Source organism: Canis lupus, chromosome 16 (assembly GCF_048164855.1).
Source record: "Canis lupus baileyi chromosome 16, mCanLup2.hap1, whole genome shotgun sequence".
In the NCBI taxonomy this organism is placed as follows: domain Eukaryota; kingdom Metazoa; phylum Chordata; class Mammalia; order Carnivora; family Canidae; genus Canis; species Canis lupus.
In genome coordinates, this window is record NC_132853.1 from 42193048 (window position 1) to 42218662 (window position 25615).

The following is a 25615-nucleotide window of genomic DNA, read 5'->3' on the forward strand; positions in this document are numbered from 1 at the left end:
ACATTAATCTCCTCTCCATTCCCAAAGTGGAGTAAATTATGCTCTAGCTATTACTTGGCCAGGTTACCTGGATACAAGTCTTGATGTTTGATACTTCTGAATGAGACCATCTAGAACAACACACCATGTGGTGAGGAAAGAAAAAGACCAAGAAAGAACAAAGAAAGCCTCAGTATTAAACTACTCAGGGAAGGAAGACTGTAGCTGAATGGTTAAGGAAATCCAAGTTACTGGGCATTAGATGTAAACTCTTTCTTTTAGCACATGCTTATGAGTAAGTGATGACAATAAATTTTATTAAGTAACAGAGAAAAACAAATGTTTGGTAACAAAACTAAAATGCTGATTATAGATCTGAAAAAAAAAATCAGACGGAAATAGAGCAGTATACATTCTTTTTGCTGGCTAAGAGTAGTCCTAATTAGTCATCTGACAGTACTTACCACTTATGCCCCATTATTTTGCAATACAATGCCTATTAATATCATTTGGTGAATATCAAATAAATATGTTACAAAATTGTTAATCATCTTGATATGTTCAGGAATTCAGCAAAAAGCCTTAAAACATGGTGTATTTTTACAGAACCAGGTGTGTCTGCTTTAATTTTTTTTTCACACACACACATACTATGTACATACAATAATCACCATCACCAAAACTTAAGCTGGATAATGAGGTTTTAAAAATAAATTTTATTGAGATACAATTCACATAGCATAAAATTCACCCATTTAAAGTGTAAAATTTAGTGGGTTTCTCAGAATTGTGTAACCATCATCACTATCTAATTTTAGAACATTACTCCCAGAAGAATCTCCATGCTCATTAGCAGTCACTCTCCATTATCCCTTTCTACCCAGTCCCTGGGAACCTAATATGTTTCTCTATAGATATGTTTATTCTAGACACTTTATATAAATAAAATCATACAATATGGCGGGGTGGTTACTCTCAGTATATTATTTTTGAGGTTCGTGTATGTTGTATTTATCAGTAATTTATTCCTTTTTATTGCTGAAGAATATTCCATTGAATAGTTATACCACATTTTGTTTATTCATCAGCTGATAGATATATGGGTTGTTTCCACTTTTTGAATACTATGAACAATAATTTTTGTGGGGACATATATTTTCATTTCTCTTGGGTATATATAGGTCATTTAGTAACTCTATATTTAACATTTTGATGAACTGCCAAACTGTTTCCCTGAGGAACTACATCATTTTACAACTCCACTAGCAGTAACAGGCACATTCCAGTTTTTTTTTTTTTATATCCTCTCCAGCATACTACAGTGTCTTTCTAACTCTGGCCATCCTAATAGGTATGATATGGCATGCCACTGTGGTTTTGTGGATAATGATTTTTAAATATAACTATATTATGGGGCACCTGGATGGCTCAGTAGGTTGGGCATCCAGCTCTTGATTTTGGTTCAGGTCATAATCTCAGGGTTGTGGGACTGAGCCTCACATCAGGTTCTGAGCAGGGAGTCTGCTTAAGTTTCTGTCTCCCTCTCCCTCTCTTTGCACCCCTCCCGCCCTAGTGTGTTCACTCTTTCAAATAGATAAATCAATTTTAAAAGATACATATAACTATTTAGCCCTCCAGATCATATCTGGAGGCAAAGGTCTGCCCTCTTTGTAAAATATAAAGGAGCATAATTCCTAAGAACTACTTAGGCCTATAGCAAATGGAACAGCAGCATCTCGGTTCAGAGATCTCTGATCAGAACTGTCACTCAGACCTATCATTGTTTCTTAGGTTGTTTTACCTTTTCAGACTACAATAGAACATAGAGCCTAATGCAAGAATCTTTACCACAGTGCATCACTGTGATAAGTATAAATTGATAAGTATAAATGTACAGGGGCAGAAAACAGGCTGAAAACTGCAGAACATAAATAAGGTAGAATCATTTTTATTCATATTGGGAATGTGTGCCAAGATGAAGAACAGTTAGAAATTTCTACGAAGAAAATGTGGGGTTTACCAACAAAGTTCCCAAAGGATCTGTTTAGGGTTACCCTTGCCTGCTCACAAAAGCAGAATTTTCCTAAACAGAAACAGAGTTTTCCAAGGTTAACTAGGTTATGAGAGGTGGATATAAGAAGTTTATTCCCAACAAAAGCAGAGGTAGCAAGTATGTAAGATTCAATAAGTGAAAAGGCTCAAAACATGCTCAGTTTTTGGAGGATGAATAAATGATGTCAATTCTTTTATATTAAGCAGAACAGTCCCCAAGAAAAATAACATACACAGTAGTACAAACTTTCATCTCCGGTTACAGGTTATTTAAATAAAACTACAAGATGCTCAAATTCTTTTCATACTTGCTTTGCTTCTCACATAATCTCTTCAGAAGTGAATTATGCTGTTTAAGTCAATATTTATGAAGCTTTCGGATTCATAAATACTTTATGGTTTTCCTAATCTATTTCACACCTCTGCCATAATTTATGGTTTTCTAAGGACAGAAATTCCATAAAATATGAAATACAGATGATGTGTAGAGTATCTTTACTGGTATCTAATCTTAGTGGTTTCCTTTTTTTTTTTTTTTTTAAACACTTTGAGAGAGAGAGAGACACATAATGAGAGACAGCATAAGCAGGGGGGAGAGGGAGAAGCAGGCTCCCCACTGAGCAGGAAGTCCGATGTGGGGCTCGATCCTAGGAACCTGAGTTCATGACCTAAACTGAGGGCAGATGCTTAACGGACTGAGCCACCCAGGGGCCCCTTCTTTTCTTAAATTATTATTATTATTTTAAAATTATTATTATTTTTAATGTAAACTTGATGCCCAATGTGAGGCTCAAACTTACAACCTCCAGATCAAGAGTCATATGTTCCACCAACTGATCTAGCCAAGTGCTCTTGTGGTTTCAATTCTTTTATTTATTTATTTTTCTTATTAATACAGTATTTATTTGTCTTTCCTCTGTCAAAGGTTTCAATTCTTTTAGAAGAGTTGATTTTCTTTTTTATTTTAGCTCTGGAATTATTTCTCAATTTTATTTATTTTTTATTGTCTTTTAAAACTTTACTCTCATGTTTCCCTTGCACCAAATATCATAGAAACACTGAAAAAGGGAACTCAGTCTGAATTTCCTCAAATCTGTAGTGCCTTGCCAGAGGTCCAACTGGTTTTGATGTGCTTATTGTCCTAACACTCTCCCTATGTACCAGAGGATCAAAAGCAGGAAAAGATCCTAAGAGGCAAAAATGCAACCAGTAAACAGTGAAACGTCAAGTGGAAAGTGCTCCAAGTTTGAATGGAGTCCATGTGAAGTCTAAAAATGTTCATTCCTTCCATCATCAAGGAATTTCTCAGAAACACTTCAATTCAGAACCTATTTCATTTTTGAGTAATGAAGAAAAACTAAAATTTCTGTTCCATGGTAATATGCATTACCAGATACTGTAACAGTCAACCAAAAGTAAGCAATGCTGTCAAAAAGTAATTGTAACAGTTTAGACAAAGTTAACTAAATTATGCAGTAACAGATTCCATTCTGTATAATTCAGAATAGAGCAGTCACTGATAAAACCACTACTATTATAGTTGAAACAGACCTTGGTACTAAATGAGAGTTCAGTCTTTTCAAAAAACACAAAAGGAGTTTCATATTGAACTGATTTTAGCAGAAAGAAAAGGCAGGCCGAAAGCATTCTTTCCTCTAAGACACGGACTCTTTCTACAAGTAAAAAGAATTTCTCAAAGCTGCTTTAAAGCACCAGATTTTGAGAACTGGATCAGACTACAGCAGATAGTTTTGAAATTGTAAAGAAGTTGGACCCACACTTAAAGAGGAATAAGGAGGCAGCTTTTCAATGTGCTACTTCCCAATGTCAATTAGAATGCTGAGGTTAGAAGTCTGTGTGGAGACAAAAGGGAGGTACAGGCCTGGGTCACAAACTCAAATGTTTATAGATTTGACAGTTAACATAATGAGTCACAAAAGGTGATGTAAGAGAAAAGATAAAGTGGAAACCACAGCTAATTGAAGAGTGAGCATTGTGCCTTTCTGAAGAGATAGCAACTATTCAGCTTTAGCCAACTATTATATTAAAATGTATGCCCAATGTTCTTAGGTATTTCAATTTTTCAAGATAAGACAAAGTTTGAATTACATAGGATCTCATTTTTAAAAACTGGGGACCAACCAAGATTAAAAGGAAAAAATCTAATACTTATGAAGGCCAGGCAACATACATCTGTGGGACAATTTGTGATCTCTGATTTATGTACTGGAGGCTGGCTGGTAAGGAAGAGCCTTCGTGGCACAAATAAAAGAAAGTGAGGTTGGGAGAATCCTTACTAGGTAAAGAAAGCAAAAAAAACAATAGCAACAAAAAAACAGTGTTAAAATAAGGCACTGAGTATTATTACTGTGTTGCTACAAATTTACCTCTGAGAAAGAGAATGCTTTTTGCAGTTTTAAATTTAGACCCTATGAAAAGCTCAAGAAAATTATTTCTGTGGTCATATCCACTAGTAGACATGTTTTAAGATACTCAAGGTGAGGAGGCAGAGATGGAAAAATGTTTAGTTTCAAAGTAACTGAGTACAAGCCAAGAGGGACAACAGGTGGGTACTAATATTTATTAAGCACTGAGGCATATCAGGACTAAATTATAAAAAATGAATCAGATTGGGTTATCTCTTGAGGAATGGAGAGGCTTTCCCTTCAAAATGTATTGAAATTATCCCCTTAAAATGAGGGTTAAACTGCTAAAAAGAGCCAAAATGTCTAATGAGTTTTTTCATCTTTGACAATTAGGCTGGGTCTTAATATTTGCGAGTTAATGACTTTCTTCACAAAACTCTTGGAAAATTTGAGAAAAACTACTGTGTAGTGAGAGGCACATAACCACTCCAAAATCACCACAAATGAGGGTGACCATGTAGCCTTTTTTTTTTTTTTGAGAGATTATTCTTGCTTAATAAAGATAAGGGTGTGCTCAGAATCCAGTCTATACTAGTAGTTTACCATTATCATGATAGATTATTTCTCTGGAAATTTTTAATGGTGAAAATCTGATAGAAAATGCGAACTAGGGATTACTAATATAGGGTTGAATGTACTTACCTATTATCTCAGATTCATAATAATCCTGTGTGCCTTCCTGGAAGACAAGACAGGGTGTCTTTATGATTTTGAGCATGAATTTGGAAAATGGTAGGTCCACTGTATGGTAAGTTTATGTCCATCAAAGAGGAATAAAAAACAGGACCTACCTCCTCTTAGGGATTATTTAGCTGTGTTATACAAGGGCAATTAAAGGCTCCTTAGAAATTCTAAGTACAGGGAAGAATAGAACTATAAAAAATTTAGTACTGTGCATTTTCTTGTTTATATGTTTTTAGCATTGTTTCAAGATTCTACTATTTGTGCTAAGAGAGCAATATAAAGAAAGATGAAAAAGCCTACATTTCAACCAAATAAAGAACACTCCACTAAAAACAAACAGAACAACAAACTCATACCAACTCTGTTCTTTTTTTAATACCTAAGATGGGCTTTTGATCACGGTAAAGAAATAAGCTCACATGCATTCATTAATCATACCAGCTAAAGATTTCTTCCCAGACCAAGGATCACAAACATATTTCTATATTAATGGAAAGGCAGTCCATGAATTCCCTATAAGAAATCCTTATGTTTTTATTTTCATTTTGATGATAATCTTAAAAAAAAAGTAATAAATGAGTATCTGGGATCATCTAGATGAGTACTTTATAAATGTTTAGAACATAACTGGGGACTTAAAAACGATAGTGATTCGTTTGTACCAAGCAAAGGCGAAATGATATCACAATATCATATACATATTTGAGAGTTTTTCAATAATCCTAACAGAACAGCGTTTCTCAACCTTAGTATTACTGATATTTTGGGAAAGGTAATTCTTTGTTGCAGGGAACCTTCAAGCGCATTGTAGGATGTTTAGAAGGACCCCTGGCCTCTACCCACTACATGCCAGTAGCACCATCCCCCTAATTGTGGTAATCAAAAATGTCTCAAGGCAGCATTCAATGGTCCTTAGAAGACAAACTCTCCCCGTGTGGAAAACCAGTGCAAAAGAGAAAAGTGGAGAACTGGGTCATTCCAAGGCACACAGGAAAACAAACATGTCAAATTCAAATGAACCAGAACTGTAACAATTACTAATACTCGCAAGTTGAAAGCAACATCACTAAAACATCACTCATCATATTAATATTGTCAATGTGCAATTCACTAGTTCTGTACTTCTGCTCATACTTAATTTGTAAATCTGTTGCTTTGATAAAAATTTTTTCCCTTTAAGGAGCAACCTAAACATTGTTCAGTCTGAATTACAATTTTCCTGATTTATCTTTTCCTAAATAGAAATTATTCAAATTTCTCATTTACTAAGAAGTAACTTTTTTAGGGATGCCTGGGTGGCTCAGTAGTTGAGTGTCTGCCTTCGGCTCAGGGCGTGATCCCGGGGTCCTGGGATCGTGTCCGGCATGGGGCTCCCTGCGAGGAGCGTGCTTCTCCCTCTGCCTGTGTCTCTGTCTCTCTCTGTGTCTCTCATGAATAAAAAAAGTGACTTTTAAAAATGTCCTTTTGGTGCCTTAAAGTTTCTTTTAGAGTCTTCTAATTTGTCACAATTTTTATTTTTATTTTTTGTTAAAGTAAACTTTACAGCCAATGTGGGGCTGGAACTCATGACCCTGAAATCAAGAGTCACATGCTTGACCAACTGAGCCAGACAGGTGCCCCATCAGTCCATTCTTAATTGAAGACATTCTCAAAAACCCAAAAAGGCAGTCATATGTTTAGATGTTAACTGTCTTAATTCTATAAAAAATAACCCCCAAATATGAATTATATATACATTGATAAGGTAGAAAAGTTACTGAATAAGCAGTATTTGCTGTTATAACTTTTTTCTTTACACAGGACTCTTTGGAAAAGATAACTGCCAATATATCTTATCCATATATATCCTAAATTTCTCTTCTTCAAATTAAGCAGAACTGACAATATAGTATAACAATGTCCAAAGGTGTATGTCTGTCTTGAATACAACTCTATCAGTGGAAGAATCTTAAAATAGTTAGATGAGTTAAATGTAGAAGAGATTGTTACAAAAAGTATAATAGCTTACAAACTATCTTTGTGCTAGTAATCAAAGCTTGCCCTTTACCTGTGCACTGAAATCTTATGGTTGGTTGAAAGATGAAGCAAAGGTTAAAAAAAAAAAATGTTGGTTCAACAGATCCACTTAAGAGAATACTCCAGCAATGCTCATAAATCTTCCAAGTTTAACAAATATGACTACTATACCTCCAAAGACCTAGCAAGTTCTGCTAAAATCACCCAAAATCAAATGGTTCCATGGCAGCCTGGGTGGCTCAGCGGTTTAGCGCCGCCTTCAACCCAGAGTGTGATCCTGGGGACCCGGGACTGAGTCCCATGTCAGGCTCCCTGCATGGAGCCTGCTTCTCCCTCTGCCTGGGTCTCTGCCTCTCTCTCTCACTCTCTCTCCCCCCCCTCTCTCATGAATAAATAAAATCTTAAAAAAAAAAACAAAAACAAAACAAAAAACAAAATCAAACGGTTCCAAAATTCTTTAAGAACTGTGCTTTAGGGCAGCCCGGGTGGCTCAGTGGTTTAGCGCCGCCTTCAGCCCAAGGCATGATCCTGGAGACCCAGAATCGAGTCCCGCGTTGGGCTCCTTGCATGGAGGCCTGCTTCTCCCTCTGCCTGTATCTCTGCCTCTCTCTCTCTCTGTGTCATGAATAAATGAATTTAAAAAATCTTAAAAAAAAAAAAAAAAAAAAAAGAACTGTGCTATAAGATTTAAAGATTCATTTCTTCCTTTTAAAAAATCCTACCTTGGGAATTACTGCTACCTTCTTTATGCCTATAACTAGTTAGGTATAATTTTATTTTCTAAATATGAAATTCAAATGAAAGCAAAAAAAAAAAAAGACTTCAAAAGAAAGTATAAATCACTTTTGAGCAAGCTCTTAAAACATGCAGCATCAGAGGTTTTTATTAAAGTTAAGACAGCATCTAATTCTGTTTTTCTTCTCTAAAATTTATCTACCTTTGAAGGTATACCAAATAACAAAATGACTTACTGATAGGAAGTAGTAGCCAATAAAGCATGAACTCCTACATATAGAAGATGAAGTGACCAGCAACTGGGAGACCAGCAATTGTTCAACGTTTAAAATGTTCAGAGAGACAAAAGGAAACAAAGCTCCTAGTGATCCTCAGTTGAATTACCAGATTAAACACAAATGCAGGAATCATTCAAAGGCATAAACTTTTAGTAATATTTATGAAGCTCACAATTCTTCACTCTACATAAATTCTTGGAAAGGGAAGGTCTGTCAGGACTTCTGTCACTGAAAAAAAATCAAGTAAGTCAGATGGACCTCAGACAAAGACTGGCAGATATAAGAAAGCATAGACATGAAGCTTTGGGTACATTTATAAAGTTTAATAGTTGTAACAAATAAAGTATCCTCTTCTTTGTTAGCAAGTAATTCCTCACCTGCTTGTGTGCATGATCATAGGAGTTGATATGGTTGTCAAATTCCTGATGTTTCTGATATTGCTTATCACAGAGTTCACAGTAGAAGTTGGCTCGGAGGTCTTCCAATGCTTTGGCAATTGCCTTCTCTTTGTCAACATAATCCTATAAGAACCACAAAATACAAACAAAATGAACTTGGCAGAATTTTTTTTAAAGATTTTATTTATTTATTCATGAGAAACACAGAGAGAGAGGGCAGAAACATAGGCAGAGGGAGAAGTAGGCTCCCCAGGGGAGTCCAATGTGGGACTCGATCCTGGAACTCCAGGGTTACACCCTGAGCCAAAGGCAGAAGCTCAACCACTGAGCCACCCAAGAGTCCCGAACTTGGTAGAATTTTAAATAAACCTTATAAAGAGGGAGTCTTACCTGAAGAGAGAACAGGGGGCTTATTTAGTGGCACCAGTAAAAGCCAGATGGAACACAAGACACAATTTGGTGGGGTAATTTGTGTGGAGTGGTACAAAGAGCTGTCTTCAAATAAACATTCAAAAAGAGTTTTTTTTTTTTTTTAAAGATTTTATTTATTCATTCATGAGAGACAGAGAGAGAGAGAGAGAGAGAGAGAGAGAGAGAGGCAGAAACAAAGGCAGAGGGAGAAGCAGGCTCCATGCAGGGAGCCTGGTGTGGGACTCAATCCTAGGTCTCCAGGATCACGCCCTGGGCTGAAGGCGGCACTAAACCGCTGAGCCACCTGGGCTGCCTCCCACCTTTTTTTTTTTTTTTAAGAGTTATTTATGTATTTTAGAGAGAGAGAGAGAGAGAGAGAGAGAATACCCACGCATGAGTAGGGAGAGGGAGAGAAGTAGATTCCCTGCTGGGTCGAACCCTAAGACACAGGGCTTGATTCTAGGACCCTGATAACATGAACAGAGCCAAAACCAACAATCAGACCTCAACCAACTGAACTACTCAAGTACCCTCAAGAGGAGTTTAATTTTACTTTGCCTTTTGGCATTATGGTGGCATCCCCTACTCCTACCCTTGGCTAAAAGAAATAAATAAAACACCCAACCAACCAGAAATAAAAAACACAATTTAAAAAAAAGTAGGTTCCACATTCACCGTGATGCCCAATGAGGGACCTGAACTCACAACCCTGAGATCAAGAACTGAGCTGAGGGCAGCCCCGGTGGCCCAGCGGTTTAGTGCCACCTTCAACCCGAGATGTGATCCTGGAGACCTGGGAATGAGTCCCATGTCAGGCTCCCTGCATGGAGCCTGCTTCTCCCTCTGCCTGTGTCTCTGTCTCTTTCTCTGTCATGAATAAATAAATAAAATCTTAAAAAAAAAAAAGAACTGAGCTGAGATCAAGGTTGGACACTTCAACCAACTGAGACATCCAGGCACGCCAAAACACAATTTTTATTGCACTGTAGAAACAACAGAAGTATAATCCATAAAAGAGGCAATAAAAAACAAAACAAAGCAATCATCACCTCAAACTAAAATCAGGGCTGTGATGGGCAAGGGCTCTCCTTAGGACATATGGTGACACTGAGGCTTGGCGTTTTTTTTTTTTGTCTGTTTGTTTGTTTGTTTTTAGGCTTGGTGTTTGAGTAAGATGGGGGAGCTAGACCAGAGAAGCCTCATTAATAAACGAAAGGATCTGTAAGTGGGCTAGAGAGTACCCAAGGACCTCTGTGTCTTTGCAGAGGGAATAAAAAATACTCCCAGAAAGCATCCTTCATTTTAGCCCTTTAACATTTTCCTAGATTAAGACCAAGAAAACAGGGGTTACAATCAAAGATTACTACACATGAAAGAAAATAAGTCTATCTACAAGTGAGAATCATAGGAAACAAGCAATGGATTTAGGTGCCCCAAATCTCAAATATTGGAATAGTCTGTTATAGAATATAAAGCAACTATAAAATGTTTAAAATATAAAATGGGATTACAACAATGAGCAAACATAAAACATATTTAAAAAACCAGGCAGACCGTAGGGGCACCTGGCTGGGTTAGTTGGTAGAGCACGTGACTTTCAATCTTGGGCTTGTGAATTCAAGCCCCATGTTGGGTGTACAAATTGCTTAAAAATAAATTTCTTGGGCAGCCCGGGGGGGGGGGGGGGGGGGGGGGGCTCAGCGGTTTGGCGCCACCTTCAGCCCAGGGCCTGATCCTGGAGACCCAGGATCGAGTCCCGCATCGGGCTCCCTGCATGGAGCCTCCTTCTCCCTCTGCCTGTGTCTCTGCCTCTCTGTGTGTGTGTCTCTCATGAATAAATAAAAATCTTAAAAAAAAATAAAATAAAATTCTTTTATAAAAAATCTTTAGGGACGCCTGGGTGGCTCAGTCAATTAAGCATCTGCCTTCAGCTCAGGTCATGATCCCAGAGACCTGGGATAGAGCCCTGCAACGGGTTCCCTGCTCAATGAGGAGTATGCCTCTCCCTCTGCCCCTCTCCCATGCTCGTGTGCTTACTCTCTTGCCCTCTCTCAGATAAAGTCTTTAATAAATAAATAAAATCTTTTTTAAAGATTTTATTGACACAGAGAGAAAGCACAAGCAGGAGAAGCAGCAGGCAGAGGAAGAAGCAGAGAAGCAGGCTTACTGCTCAGCAGAAAGCCCAACTAATACTAACTCAGGTCCCTGGGATCACAACCTGAGAGGAAGGGGGACACTTAACTAAGCCACTCAGGAGCCCCTAAATAAAATCTTTGAAACAAAAAAACCCTAGAGGTGCCTGGCTGGCTCAGTTGGTAGAATATGCAACTTAATCTGAGAGTTTTAAGTTTGAAGCCCTATGTTGGGCGTGGAGCCTACTTCAAAACAAAACAAAACAAAACAAAACAAAACAAAACAAAACAAAAACCTAGGCAGACTGCAGAAAGAACTAAATGAGACTTTTATAACTAAGAAACCTAATTGTAAAAAAGAAATGAAAAAATTATTCAGCTAGTCAGATGATAGATTAAAAACACAGACCAGGGCAGCCCCGGTGGCTCAGCGGTTTAGCACCGCCTGCAGCCCAGGGCCTGATCCTGGAGACCCATAATCGAGTCCCACATCGGGCTCCCGGCATGGAGCCTGCTTCTCCCTCTGCCTGTGTCTCTGCCTCTTTCTCTTTCTGTGTCTCTCATGAATAAATAAATAAAATCTTAAAAATAAATAAATAAATAAATAAATAAATAAATAAATAAATAATAAAAACACAGACCAAATACAGCTCAATATGTGTAAGAGGGTGTTTGGGTGGCTTGGTCAGTTAATAAGTGTCTCTCACTTTTGATCTCAGCTTAGGTCTCGATCTCAGGGTTTTAAGTTTAAGCCCCCACCTCAGGGTCTGTGCTGGGCGCGGAGCCAACTTGATAAAAAAAAAAAAGATAGTAATAATAAATTTTTAAAAAATATAGTAGGGAGGTAAAAATGTTCCGGAATTAGACTGTAGCAATGGTTGCACAAACTTATGAAATATATTAAAAACAAATGGACACCTTTAAAAGGTGAATTTTATAGTATATAAATTATATCTCAATTTTAAAAAGAGGTAATATAAAAAAATAAAATAAAATAAAAAGAGGTAATATAAAGAGGTAAAACAGATTGAAATTACTTAGAATGGCACAGGGACAAAGAAACATAATATGAAAAAGAGGCTTAAGGAGCCATGGAGAATAATTATATTAACATGAGTATAACTGGAATCCCAGAAAGAGAATAGAGCATAGATGAGAAACATAATTGAAGATACAAAGGCTGAGGATTTTTCCAAACTAGTAAGACATAACTCAACAGATACAGGAAGCACAACGTACACCACATAGACCAAATAAAAATACGCGCCTAGGCACACTGCAGTGAACCTACAAAGGGACCAAAGACCATCAAATCATAAAATATCAAGAAAAAAATTAAAGATCACCCACAATCAGATTGACAGATTAAAAAGTAACAGAAGCTAGAAGACAGTGTGCTTCAGTGTGCTGAGAGAAAATATATTTTATTTGTTGTATACCAAAATGACCTATTTTTCAGAGTTGAAGAAACGAAGGCATTTCCAGATAGTTTTACCAGCCAAAAAGATTCATTAAAAAAAACCTTCCTAAAGCAGTATTTCTGAAATCACAGGTTTTGACTCACCAATGGGTCACAACATTAACATTTAGAAGAGTATAATAGGCATGAAAAAGGGGAAAAATAGTAAAATATGGAGTGTATTTCACATAAGGGTAAATACTGTCTTGTAAAACTTTTGTTTCAGTTCTAAATGGTTGCAATATTAAACCTATTTCTTACTGTAGACCTGAAAGTCACTGTATCCTTAAGAATGTATTTTAGGGAAGAAGGAAAATGACATCAGTGAAAAGGTCTGAAATCTCAAAGTAAATGGTAGGCAATAAATATATATTTATTATAAATATAGAATAAATATATACTTATTATATAAACATATATATTACATATATAATAACAAAAACACCTAGTTTACAGGACTGAAAAAGGATAAAAGCAAAATGCTAGCTGACACAGCCAAGTATAACAAAAGAGGGAATTCAAAGTTTAAGTGTTCTAGAGTTCTACTAATTGAGATAGAGTTAACTTTAAACTTTGTTAGACTTTGTTAAAAAATAAGCATAATTTATATTAAAATTCCAAAAGTAATTATTAGAATAGAAAGAGTAAAGGGGGGAAAAAGGTAAGAAAACTTCAATTTTATAAAACTAAGACAGACCAGAAAAATCAGGAAAATAGAAGTAAAAAGATAGACTGATAAGTAATCACCAGAAACATAAATATACTAAAAAACTGCCAGAGGGTTCCCTGGGTGGTTCAGCGGTTTAGCGCCTGCCACCTTCAGCCGGGGCGTGATCGAGTACCACATCGGACTCCCTGCAGGGAGCCTGCTTCTCCCTCTGCCTGTGTCTCTCGTGAATAAATAAAATCTTAAAAAAAAAATAAAATAAAATAAAAAAAGAATTGCATGCTCTGCTGATTGAGCCAGCCATGAGCTCCATCTTTTTTAGACTTTAAGGCAAAAAGCATTACTTGAGACCATGGCCAATTATGAAGTTAAATATTAAGAGGCTATTCTCTACATAAATTGCACTGCTAATCTGAAAAGCCAACATAGATATGTTGGTTATCCACTGATCTTTATGAGGTTTTGGTTCAAAACTCTAAGACTGACCCAAAAAAAGGTGGTCCAATTTGCCTCAGCAGTTCCACTTAAAAACTAGACACCAAAACAAGCTAAGTACAGCTGAACATTGAACATCATGGTTTTGAACTGCATGGATCTGGTTATATGAGAATTTTTTCTAATATATATATTTTGGAGATTTGTAACAATTTGAAAAAACAGATAAACCACGTAGTTTGGTTTATACTAGACCACAGACTATTATAGTCTAAAAATATTTTAAAAATTAAACAGTATATCGTTAATGCATAAAATACATGTAGATACTAATTTATCTTTTACTACCATAAAATATATATAAATCTATTATAAAAAGTTAAATTAAAATTTAGGGGGATCCCTGGGTGGCTCAGTGGTTTAGTGCCTGCCTTTGGCCCAGGGCATGATCCTGGAGTCCTGGGATTGAGTCCCACATCGGGCTTCCTGTGTGGAGCCTGCTTCTCCCTCTGCCTGAATCGCTCGCTCTCTCTCTCTCTTGCTCTGTCTCTCATGAGTAAATAAATAAAATCTTAAAAATTAAAATTTAAAGGCATTTGGGTGGCTCACTCAGCTAAGCATCTGACTCTTGATCTCAGGGTCATGAGTTCATGCCCTGAGCTGGGCTCCACACTGAGCATAGAGCCTACTTTAAGAAAAGGAAAAAAAGGAAAAAGAAAAAAAAGTTATAGTTTATCAAAACTTACACTTACAGATCTTTAAGGCACCAGTGGCAGGGAGAAGTGTAAACAAATGTAAAGATAATGTATTAAATCATAATTGCATAAAATTAACTGTAGTACATGCTGTACTATAGTAACAATTTAATTTAAGGTCATCTCTTGTTGCTACTGGGGTGAGCTCTAGTATCCACTTACATAGTTGTGTGATGCTAATCATCTGCATGAGCAGTTCTGCTCTCTAGCAAATTTGGTATTGCAATAAAAAGTGATCTCTCCCACTTCTTTTGTATTTTTTCATCATGTTTAGTGCAAAATTGTAAACCTTGAATCACACCACAGGACCCATAGAAAGTGCCATCAGTGACACTGGAAGTGCTCACAAGCAATTGCTTGATATAGACCATAGATTCAAATCTGCAACAATGGCTACCTGCCATTTCAAGATAGATGAATCTTCAAATATAAGTGTAAGGACCACTGTGGGGGGAAAAAAAAAAGAAAAGAAAAGAAAAAGAAAAGGAAATCCATGAAGCTGTTGCTGCAGCTATATTAGCAGGTGCAAAAATCTTGCACTTTTTGTGTAAAACCATGCATTCATTCATTGAGAGGGGGAGTTAGGGGGTTGGGGAAAGGGAGGGGCAGGAGGAGAAGGAGAGAGACAATCTTAAACAGACTCCACACCCAGCACAGAGACCAATGTGGAGCTCAATCTCACAATCCTGAGATCATGACCTGAGCCAAAAATCAAGGGTTGGACACTAACCGACTGAAATACCCAGGCACCCCATTTTATGCAAAATCTTTTAATCTCATATTGAAAATGCAAATTTTTTGTGGGTTTAGGATTGCTATTAGAAAGGAATATGTATAGACTCTGGTAATGTTCCAAAAAATCAAAGGGATTACACAACAACGTACAGCAAAAGGTGAAGGGTCTAAAGCTGGAGAATTAAATGCCAGCAAAAGAATGGTCTGATAATTTTACAAAGAGGTTTGGCTGAAAAATGTCAAGATAACAGGAAAAGCGGCTTCTACCAACTAAGAGGAGCAGATAGTTCCCAGACGCTCTTAAGAAAGTCACTGAGGAGAAAGGTTAACTGCCTGAACAAATTTTTTTTTAATTTTTAAAAAAAGATTTTATTTATTCATTCATGAGAGACAGAGAGACAGAGAGACAGAGAGAGAGAGAAAGAGAGAGAGAGAGGCAGAGATACAGGCAGAGGGAGAAGCAGGCTCCATGCAGGGAACCCGACATGAGACTCAATCCTGGAACTCCAGGATCACGCCCTGGGCCGAAGGCAGACTCAACCACTGAGCCACCCAGGTGTCCCACAAAAAAAAAAATTTTTTTTTTTAATAAAGGAAGGGAGAGAGAGAGAGAGAGGGAGAGAGAACACAAGCAGGGAAGCGTAGAGAGGGAGAGAGAAGCAGATTCCCCACTGAGCTTGAAGCCTGATGTGGGGCTCAATTCCATTATACACAAAACACTATAGAAAGCACCGTCAACACTATGGAAGAACCTCCAAAATGAGATCAGGAAAGTCTAGAAGGATTATACCACTGAAGACGCCACTGTTGTTACAGAAAAAGCCCTGAAAACCTTAAAAGCCCCAACAATAAATTCCTGCTGGAGAAAACTGTGTCCAGATGTGGTGTGTTACTTCACAGGATTTACAATACAGCCAATGAAGGAAATCGTGAAAGAAATTGTAGATATGGGAGAAAAAAAGGTGGTGGTAGGAGAAGGGTTTCAAGATACAGATCTTAAATTCAAGAGCTAAAAGATACCACACCAGAGGAATTAACACGAGACAAATGCTTCCAAGCCAGTGACAGACAATAAGGAAGCAAATGCAGAAGCAGCAGTGCCAGAAAACAAATTGACAGTACACTATCTGGAAGAAGGGTTCTGATTATTCAAGACTGCGTTGACGACTTCTGCCACATGGACCCGTCTATGATATGGACACCGAAATTACAGCAAATAGAAGGCTATGTATAGAAACATTTAAAAAATATTTTATTTATTTATTCATGAGAGACAGAGACAGAGAGAGAGAGAGAGAGAGAGAGGCACAGAGATACAGGCAGAGAGAGAAGTAGGCTCCACGCAGGGAGCCCGATGTGGGACTCGATGCTGGGACTCCAGGATCACGCCCTAGGCTGAAGACAAGCGCTAAACTACTAAGTCACCCAGGGATCCCCTAGAAACATTTTTTAAAAAAGATTTTTATTTGAGAGAGACAGAAAACGCATGAACAGAGAGAAAGAGAAGCAGACTCCTCCTCAAGCAGGGAGTCCAACACAGGGCCAACCCCAGGACCCCAAGACCACAACCCAAACCAAAGGCAGAAGCCCAACTGACTGAGCCACACATGTGCCCTAGTGACATATTTTTAAAAAATGAAAAAGCAAAAAGTCACATAAAAATAATGACAATGTTTCTTTAAAGTTACACTAAGTGTGCCAGCTGCTTTTCTTTTCTACATCCTCCACACATCCCTCATCTTCCTCCTCAATGTGAAGACAATGAGGATGAAGACCTTTAAAATAATCCACTTCCACTTAATGAATAGTATATAACCATCATGCTGTACAGTTAATAAACTTATCTCGTGTCTTTTTGTGAAAATCCAGTAACTATATAGCAAAAATTGTGTGAGATGTTTTTGTGTCATCATCGCCTGAGTATTATGTGGGACATCATGCACAAGACTAGTATGGAAGTGGGTAGACTATCCTTAAATAGCAATAAGGTAAATGACATTTGACAGGCTTGATCCCAGGTCCCCAGGATCATGACCTGAGCCGAAGGCAGACACTTAACCGACTGAGCCACCCATGCGCCCCTATCTTTTCATTTTTGATGTCTAGTATTAGTAATAAGTATAACATCTACAGTGTTTTATATCAAATAAGACAATATTGATGCAGGTACTGACAGATGGCTCATCTTCTAAACAGATGACAAACATATTATCAACAAATACTTTTAAGTGTATCTTCTCTTATGATTTTAATATTTGCTTATCTAGCTTACTTTATTATAAGAATACAGTATATAATACATATAACATATAAAATATGTGTTAACCAGTGGTGCTGTTATTGCTTAAGACTTTTGGCCAACAGTAGGCTTTAACTAAGTAAGTTTTTGAGGGAATCAAAAGTTATCACAGATTTTTGACTATGGGAGGATCATGCTCCTAACCCCTGTGTTGTTCAAGGGTCAATTGTGTATTCATTTGCTAAAGGTAGTACAGAAGAATGAGAAAAGGAAAGGAGTAAGTGATGACTTGTTAACCCTTTACAGCAAAGGTGCATACATTAGTCTCACAGTTAGTAGATACTTCTAGTTAACAGATCTAAAGAGAAGTCTCATTTCAAAGGCTTCTAAAAAGATTTATTCTTCCAAAAGAGAGATCAGAGGACTGGATTAAATAAAACACAACACCTCTCTCACTTAAATACTGTTTTGTAAGAGATTCTTCCTTCTACTTCAGGTCTCTAAATAGGAATCACATTCCTCCTTCCTAAAGTATGTTCTTTAAAATTTCTTTTAGTCTTTTGGTGGCAAAATTTTCTACCTGAAAATTTATCTACTTTTATCTCTAATCTTAAAAGACATTTTTGCTGTGTGTACAATTCTAGGATGATTACTGTTTGCTCTAAGTACATTTAAGATTCCATTACACGCTAATAGAATCAACTTTGTATTTTGACTTCTTTGTTACTGCAACAATTCTTTGAAGATTATGTTTTTTGTTATTATTGTATAGTTTTGCCAGACTGTGACTATGTATAAACTTTTTTTTTTCTTGCTTGAGATTTATTAGGCTTACTAAATCTGAAATGTGTTTTTCGTCAATTCTGGAATCTTTTCTTTGAGCCTCTGCCCTACTTTTTCTTTCTAAAACTAACATATTAGAGCTTCTCATTTTTTATCATCTAACTGAAACTCTTTCACATATTTTCCATTTATCTTTCTTTCTTGCCCTCTCTCTTCTCTTTTTGCTACATTCTGGGTATTTCTTCACATGTATTATAGCTTAACATTTAGCTTTGTGTAATCTGCTATTAAATCCTCTCATTGAGGTTTTATACAGTTTCTTGCCCTTTACTCATAATCTCAATTCTTTTCTTTTTTTTCCCTAAAGATTTATTTTATTCATGAGAGAGACAGAAAGAGGCAGAGACATAGGCCGAAGGAGAAGCAGGCTCCATGCAGGAGGCCCAATGCGGAACTCAATCCCAGGACTCCAGAGAACTATGTCCTGAGCTGAAGGCGAGTGCTCAACCACTGAGCCACCCAGGCGCCTCCCCTATTTCTTTAAACATTATCTAATATGCTTTTTTATATGCTATATCCGAGCTGACAATTCCAGTATCTTCAGCCTTAAGGGGTCTGATTCTGCTCTTTTTCTCCCCTCCCTGGCTAACTTTAGCCCATAACGTCTAGTTTCTCAGTCGGGTTTATGACTATGATCTCCTATTTTGGGGGGTTTTATCCAGAAGTTCTTTGATGCTTAAAGTTGCTCTAGCGAAGTCTGAATTTGCTTCTTCTCAAGGGCACTATCTACCCGAGACCATTTTATTTTTTTTTTTATTTACTCATGAGAGACACAAAGAGAGAGGAAGAGACATAGGCAAAGAGAGAAGTAGGCTCCCTGCAGGAAACCCGATGTAGGAGTCAATCCAGGATTCCAGGATCATGCCCTGAGCCGAAGATGCTCAACTGCTGAGCCACCCAGGCACCCCCACCCCGGCAACTTTAAAGCACATATTTGTTCTTAAAATGTCATTGACTATTTCATAAATATTTCTCACCATACAAAAATAATTGAGGAAATATTATTTGCACAATCCTTTTTAAAGAAGTTATTGGGATATCAACTGTAGGAAATCATGAGGAAAAGACTCAGCAAAAGGACTGGCAGGCTTTGAATATATTTATACATAGAGTTGAGGTTCAGAGAAAGGGGATAGTAAGCAGTGTGTCAGAGATCAGAAGGTACATGCTATACGCCTCACAAAATAGAAATGGAATCAACTATTATAAAACAGGGTAGGTAGGGCAGCCCCGGTGGTGCAGCGGTTTGGCGCCACCTGGGTGCAGCCCAGGGCGTGATCCTGGAGACTCAGGATGGAGTCCCACGTCGGGCTCCCTGCATGGAGCCTGCTTCTCCCTCTGCCTGTGTCTCTGCCCCCCCGCCCCCGTTGACAATAAATAAATAAATAAATAAATAAATAAATAATCAATCTAGGGGAAAAAAACAGTAGGTAGAGGCAAATGGGAATTAGAGTTTTGCTTATTATTGCATTTGTAATAAAAGTAAAAAGAGGGATCCCTGGGTGGCGCAGCGGTTTGGCGCCTGCCTTTGGCCCAGGGCGCGATCCTGGAGACCCAGGATCGAATCCCACATCAGGCTCCCGGTGCATGGAGCCTGCTTCTCCCTCTGCCTGTGTCTCTGCCTCTCTCTCTCTCTGTAACTATCATAAATAAATATAAAAAAATTAAAAAAAAAAATTAAAAAAAAAAAAAGTAAAAAGAACTTTATTCAAAGCTGAAAGTATTATAAGTATTATAACCCATATTTAATTGTATGCTACATACTGAGTGTTTTTATTAGCATTAGCTGGTAGATGAAATGAAAGGAAATAAGAAGAGGAAAGCAAGTTAACCTGATGCTTCTAACAGTACAAAAATAATGGACACTCTTAAAAAAAGAGAACAAAGGGTAATTTTATTAAATTAAAGGTAACTACTGGGCAGCCCGGGTGGCTCAGAGGTTTAGCGCCACCTTCAGCCTCAGGTGTGATCCTGAAGGCCGGGATCTAGTACCACATCGGGTTCCCTTTGTGGAGCCTGCTTCTCCCTCTGCCTGTGTCTGCCTCACTCTCTCTTGTCTCTCATGAATAAATAAATTTTAAAAAAAAATTTTTTTTTAAAGAGGTAACTACAACAAAAATACAATCCATCTATATCTATACCACAGAGTCAGGGACCTTAAAAAAGGTGTAATATGGGGATCCCTGGGTGGCTTGGTGGTTTGGCGCCTGCCTTTGGCCCAGGGTGCGATCTTGGAGTCCCGGGATCGAGTCCCGTGTTGGGCTCCTGCCATGGAGCCTGCTTTTCCCTCCTCCTGTGTCTCTGCCTCTCTCTCTCTGTGTGTCTATCATAAATAAATAAATAAATAAATAAATAAATAAATAAATAAATAAATAAATAAATCTTAATAAAAGAAAAAAAAAGAAAAAGAAAAAGGTGTAATATAAAATAAACCAAACTTATCTGTCACATAAAACATAAAAATTGGGGCAGCTGGCTGGTTCAGTCAGTTAAGCATATGACTCTTGATCTTGGGGTGGTGAGTTTGAGAGATTTCTTAAAAAATATATACACAGTTAATTCATTAAAATTTTTTCATATTGTGGGATCCCTGGGTGGCGCAGCGGTTTGGCGCCTGCCCTTGGCCCGGGGCGCAATCCTGGAGACCCGGGATGGAGTCCCGTGTCGGGCTCCCTGCATGGAGCCTGCTTCTCCCTCTGCCTGTGTCTCTGCCTCTCTCTCTTTGTGTGTGACTATCATGAATAAATAAATAAAATCTTAAAAAAAAAAAAAGAAAAGAAAATTTTTTCATATTGTATCATAAAGCAAAACCCAAGTCCATGATGATTATAAGACACACATCCAGAACAACATCATTCAGAAAGACTGAATAAAATAAAGGCGGGGGGGCGCCTGGTGGCTCAGTCTGACGCTCAACCAACTCTTGATTTCAGCTCAGATCATGGTCTCAGCATTACTGGATGAAGCCCTGTGTTGTGGCGGGCTTTTCACTCAGCAGGGAGTCTGCTGGAGATTCTTTCTGTCTCTCCCCCTCTATCTCCACCTGGGTCTCTCTAAAATAAATAAACAAATCTTTTTTAAAAAACATACCAAAAAACCCCCCAAAACCCAAAGATATACAAGGCAATATACACAGAATGAAAGCAGGAATAAGGTCTTACTTTCACTCGAGGTACAGATTACACTATAAAGCTTTAAACAAGATAAAGGCACTTTATAATGTCAATGATGGCAACTCATGGTATCTAAAAATTTTAATATCATAATCTAGCAGCAACATTCATGGAGAAATTAGAGGAGATTTATTAAAGTAAGGAGACTCAAATCATCTCTCATTTAATGACAGATTAAAAAGATAAAAATTAACAAGGACATAGAACACCTTGATCTATTAAGTTGTGTGGCTTGAAAACAGGAAACACACCTTTTATTTTTTTTTATTTATTTTTTAAAATTTATCTCTGATAGTCACACACACACACACACACACACACACACACACACACACACACAGAGAGAGAGAGGCAGAGACATAGGCAGAGGGAGAAGCAGGCTCCATGCACCGGGAGCCCGACGTGGGATTCGATCCCAGGTCTCCAGGATCGCGCCCTGGGCCAAAGGCAGGCGCTAAACCGCTGCGCCACCCAGGGATCTCAGGGAACACACCTTTTAAAATACTCATAGAATGTTCAAAAAAAGACCATATTAGGCTATAGAAGAAACTGTAATAAATTCCAAGAAGAGATAATATAAAGCAACATATATGAATACAGTAAAATAAAACTAGGAACTAATATTTTTAAAGGTTTTTCTATAAATCTGAAATCACAGAATTTCTAGAGGAAAAATGATAATGACTACATTATTTATCAATATATACAGGTGTCAAGTGTAGCTGCAGTCAGGAAAAATACATAGGTAGAACTACTTAAAGTAACAAAATAATAAAAACAAAAGCCACACTCTGGAGAAATTCATACATGTATACTAGGAAATAGGTTTCCATTTATATAAGGTTAAAAACCATGTAAAATTAAACAATACATGTTTAGGGATACAAAACAGATTGTAAAACCATTTTAAAAAGTAAAGGACAACAGGCACCTGGGTGGCTCAGTCAGGCGTCTGACTCTGACTCTTGGTTTTGGCTCAAGTCATGACCTCAGGGTCCTGAGATCAAGCTCCGCATCAGGCTCTGTGCTCAGTGCAGAGTCCACTTGGGATTCTTGCTCCCGCTCTCACTCTCCCTCTGCTCCTACCCCTCTGAGCTCTCTATTGCTCTTTAAAATAAATAAAACCTTAGGGGGAAAAGGTGGGTGTCAATAAGAGATAACATTTCCTGAATCACTATATGAGACCAGTATTACCCTTATAAAAACACTTCACAAGAAAACTACAAACTATAACTACAAATTCATATTTCTTATGAATATAGATGCAAAAATCTTCAACAAAATGCTAGCAAACTAAATCCAGCAGTATATTATTATTATTATTTTTTAAATTTTTATTTATGATAGTCACAGAGAGAGAGAGGCAGAGACATAGGCAGCGGGAGAAGCAGGCTCCATGCACCGGGAGCCCGATGTGGGATTCGATCCCGGGTCTCCAGGATCGCACCCTGGGCCAAAGGCAGGCGCCAAACCGCTGCGCCACCCAGGGATCCCCCAGCAGTATATTAAAAGGATTATACACTATGACCAAGTAGGACTTATTTGAGGAATGCAAAGTTGGTTCAATACATAAAAATGATGTGATGCACCATATTAAAGGGGGGGAATCCTTATTTTTTCAATAGATGTAAAAAATAAAGCATTCAACAAAATCTAATACCTTTTCATGACAAAAACACTCAATAAACTACAAATTGAAGGAAACTTCCTCAATCTGATATGGATATCAGTGAAAAACCCCTGGCTAATATACTTAAAGGTTAAATACCAAAAGCCTGATCCCACTCTAAGATCAGAATGGAGATATCTGCTTTTGCCACTTCTACGTAATACTATACTGAAAGTTCTAGGCAGGGCAATTAGGGAAAAAATAGGCATCTAGATTGGAAAGAAGAAAGTAAAAGTATCTGTATTCACAGATAATATGATATGTAATAAGTCCTAAAGGATTCACACAAAAAAAACTATTAGAGCTAATAAATAAGTTTAACAAAGTTGCAGAAAATACAAGATCAATATATGAAAATCAAAAGCATTTAAAAAATAATATTTAGGATTCAATTTAACAAAAGAAGTACAACACTTAAATATTGAGAGAATTTTTTTTTTTTTTTTTTTTTTTTTTTTTTTTTAATATTGAGAGAATTAAAGAAGATCTAAAGAAATGGAAAAACATCCTGTGTTCATGGATTGGAAGATTTAACATTGTTAATACTCCCAAAACTGACCTACAGATTCAGATTCAACATAATCCTTATTAGAATCCCAGCTGACTTTTTTGTAGAAATTGACAAACTGATTCTAAAATTCATACAGAATTGGGAGGGATCAAGACTAGCCAAAACAATCCTGAAAACGAATAAAATAGGAAGGATGCACACTTCCCAATGCAAACCTTACTACAAAGCAGCAATAAGCAAGACTCTCATTTTTTTTTCCTTTTTTATTTATTATCAAATAAATAAATTTGAAAGAGAGAAAGAGAGAGAGAACAAGCAGGAGGGGCAGAGGCGGGGGCGGGGGGGGCAGAATTCCAAGCAGGCTCCCCGCCAAGCCAAAAGCAGGGTTCAAACTCAGGACCCTGAGATCATGCATGACCTGAGCTGAAACCAAGAGCTGGATGCTTAACTGATTCCAGGACATCCGAGGACCATGACCTGAGCCAAAGGCAGACAAAGACACTTAAACAACTGAGCCACCCAAGCATCCCAAGACTACTTAAGAAGTTTAGTTCTAAATTTATGTAAATAGAGAAAATGGTGGCTACAGAGAGTGGGAGGCAACAGTTTTCTTTTTTTGTTAGTGGTTCTCTTTTCCCACAAATGTGTGAGCATGTTTACTGGTGATAGGAAAAGAGCGAATAATAAGAGAGGCTGCCAAGGTTACACCTTTACAGAGATATAAAGTCCTTTCATAAGATAGAGATCTAGGATCTAGAATTCATAGGTAGGAATTATGCTTTGACAACTGGTAAAGCAGGAGAAATACTTAAGGACAGGAATATGTGGGTCCAATGTGGATATTATAGGCAGATGATGCACTCTCACCTGATGGTCTAAATTTTCTTTGTTAAATTTTCTATTAGGGGTAAGGGAAGGTGGAAGAAGGACAAGGGGTGGCTAAGGGAAGATGAGGGCCTGAGAACAAATGCTTAAGAAAGAAAGCTGAGGGGATCCCTGGGTGGCTCAGCGGTTTAGCGCCTGCCTTTGGCCCAGGGCGTGATCCTGGAGTCCTGGGATCGAGTCCCATGTCGGGCTTCTTATATAGAGCCTGCTTCTCCCTGTCTCTCATGAATTAAAAAAAAAAAAAAAAAAAGAATGAGGGGACTAAGCAGGAAATTACATATGAAAGGATTATCTGGCAGTTCTGGAAGCCCAGTGAATCAGAACCAGTCTCATACTGCACTATAGTAAAGATGTAGAAATGCAAGTATTTGTACTGAATGGGGAGATAGGCTTTTGGTAAGTAGTAAGTAGCTATGACACAAGGATTAGGAAGAAAAAAGATGGGATCAAAGTGTTGAGGGAAGTAAAAAAATCTGTGGTGCTTGAGAAGTGCAAATTAAGGACAGTCTAAGTTACTAACATCAAGGTTCCAAGGTCATGTGAAGGTGAAGAATAAATATAGTGAAATAAATTAATAACAAGCAGGAAGGGGAAAGGTTTCATAAATAATACAGTTCAGAGTTGACAAGATTTCTATGAATTCAATCAATAAAATGGGGATAAGTAATTCTTGTTCTACCTAATGCAAAGAGTTCAAATGAGAAAAAATTTTAGTACAAAGAGCCTCAAAACATAATGCATTATCTTAAGAGGCTGTGAATTACTCAGCTATTTCATTTATTATTTACTTTGACTTGAAAACAACATATTCTTTACAATATTTCTATTTCTGACAGTAAACCAAACAAATCTGGCTCTTCTCTTTATTTCAAAGAATTTTATTCAACACATACTTATTGAGTATTTATGTGCTAGGCATCATGCTGGTACAGTATACTGGCAATAAATATGTGCAGTCTCTCCCCTCAAGGCCATTTTTGCCCGTACAGTAATCAGACTATATAAACAAGTGAACAAACAAAACTTTATAATTAGAAATAATTAAAGACAGTGTTGCAAGAGAATAAGGCAGAGTGGAGGATTTATTTAAACTGAGTGATGGGGATCCCTGAGTGGCTTAGCGGTTTGGCACC

General features: G+C 37.5%; 1 protein-coding gene across 11 annotated transcripts in view; it reads right to left on the bottom strand.

Moving 5' to 3' along the window:
• GPATCH8 (G-patch domain containing 8) overlaps positions 1 to 25615 on the bottom strand; it is a 117683-nt gene that overhangs the window by 15886 nt on the left and 76182 nt on the right. For 8 of the 11 annotated variants that reach the window (XM_072780842.1, XM_072780845.1, XM_072780843.1 and 5 more), the window contains 2 exons: positions 8548 to 8691; positions 5100 to 5136 (listed from right to left, as the gene is read on the bottom strand). In XM_072780842.1, the coding sequence (XP_072636943.1) occupies positions 5100 to 5136; positions 8548 to 8691 (181 nt within the window). The remainder of the gene's footprint in view (positions 1 to 5099; positions 5137 to 8547; positions 8692 to 25615) is intronic. The other 3 variants (XM_072780844.1, XM_072780850.1, XM_072780851.1) reach the window with 1 other exon arrangement.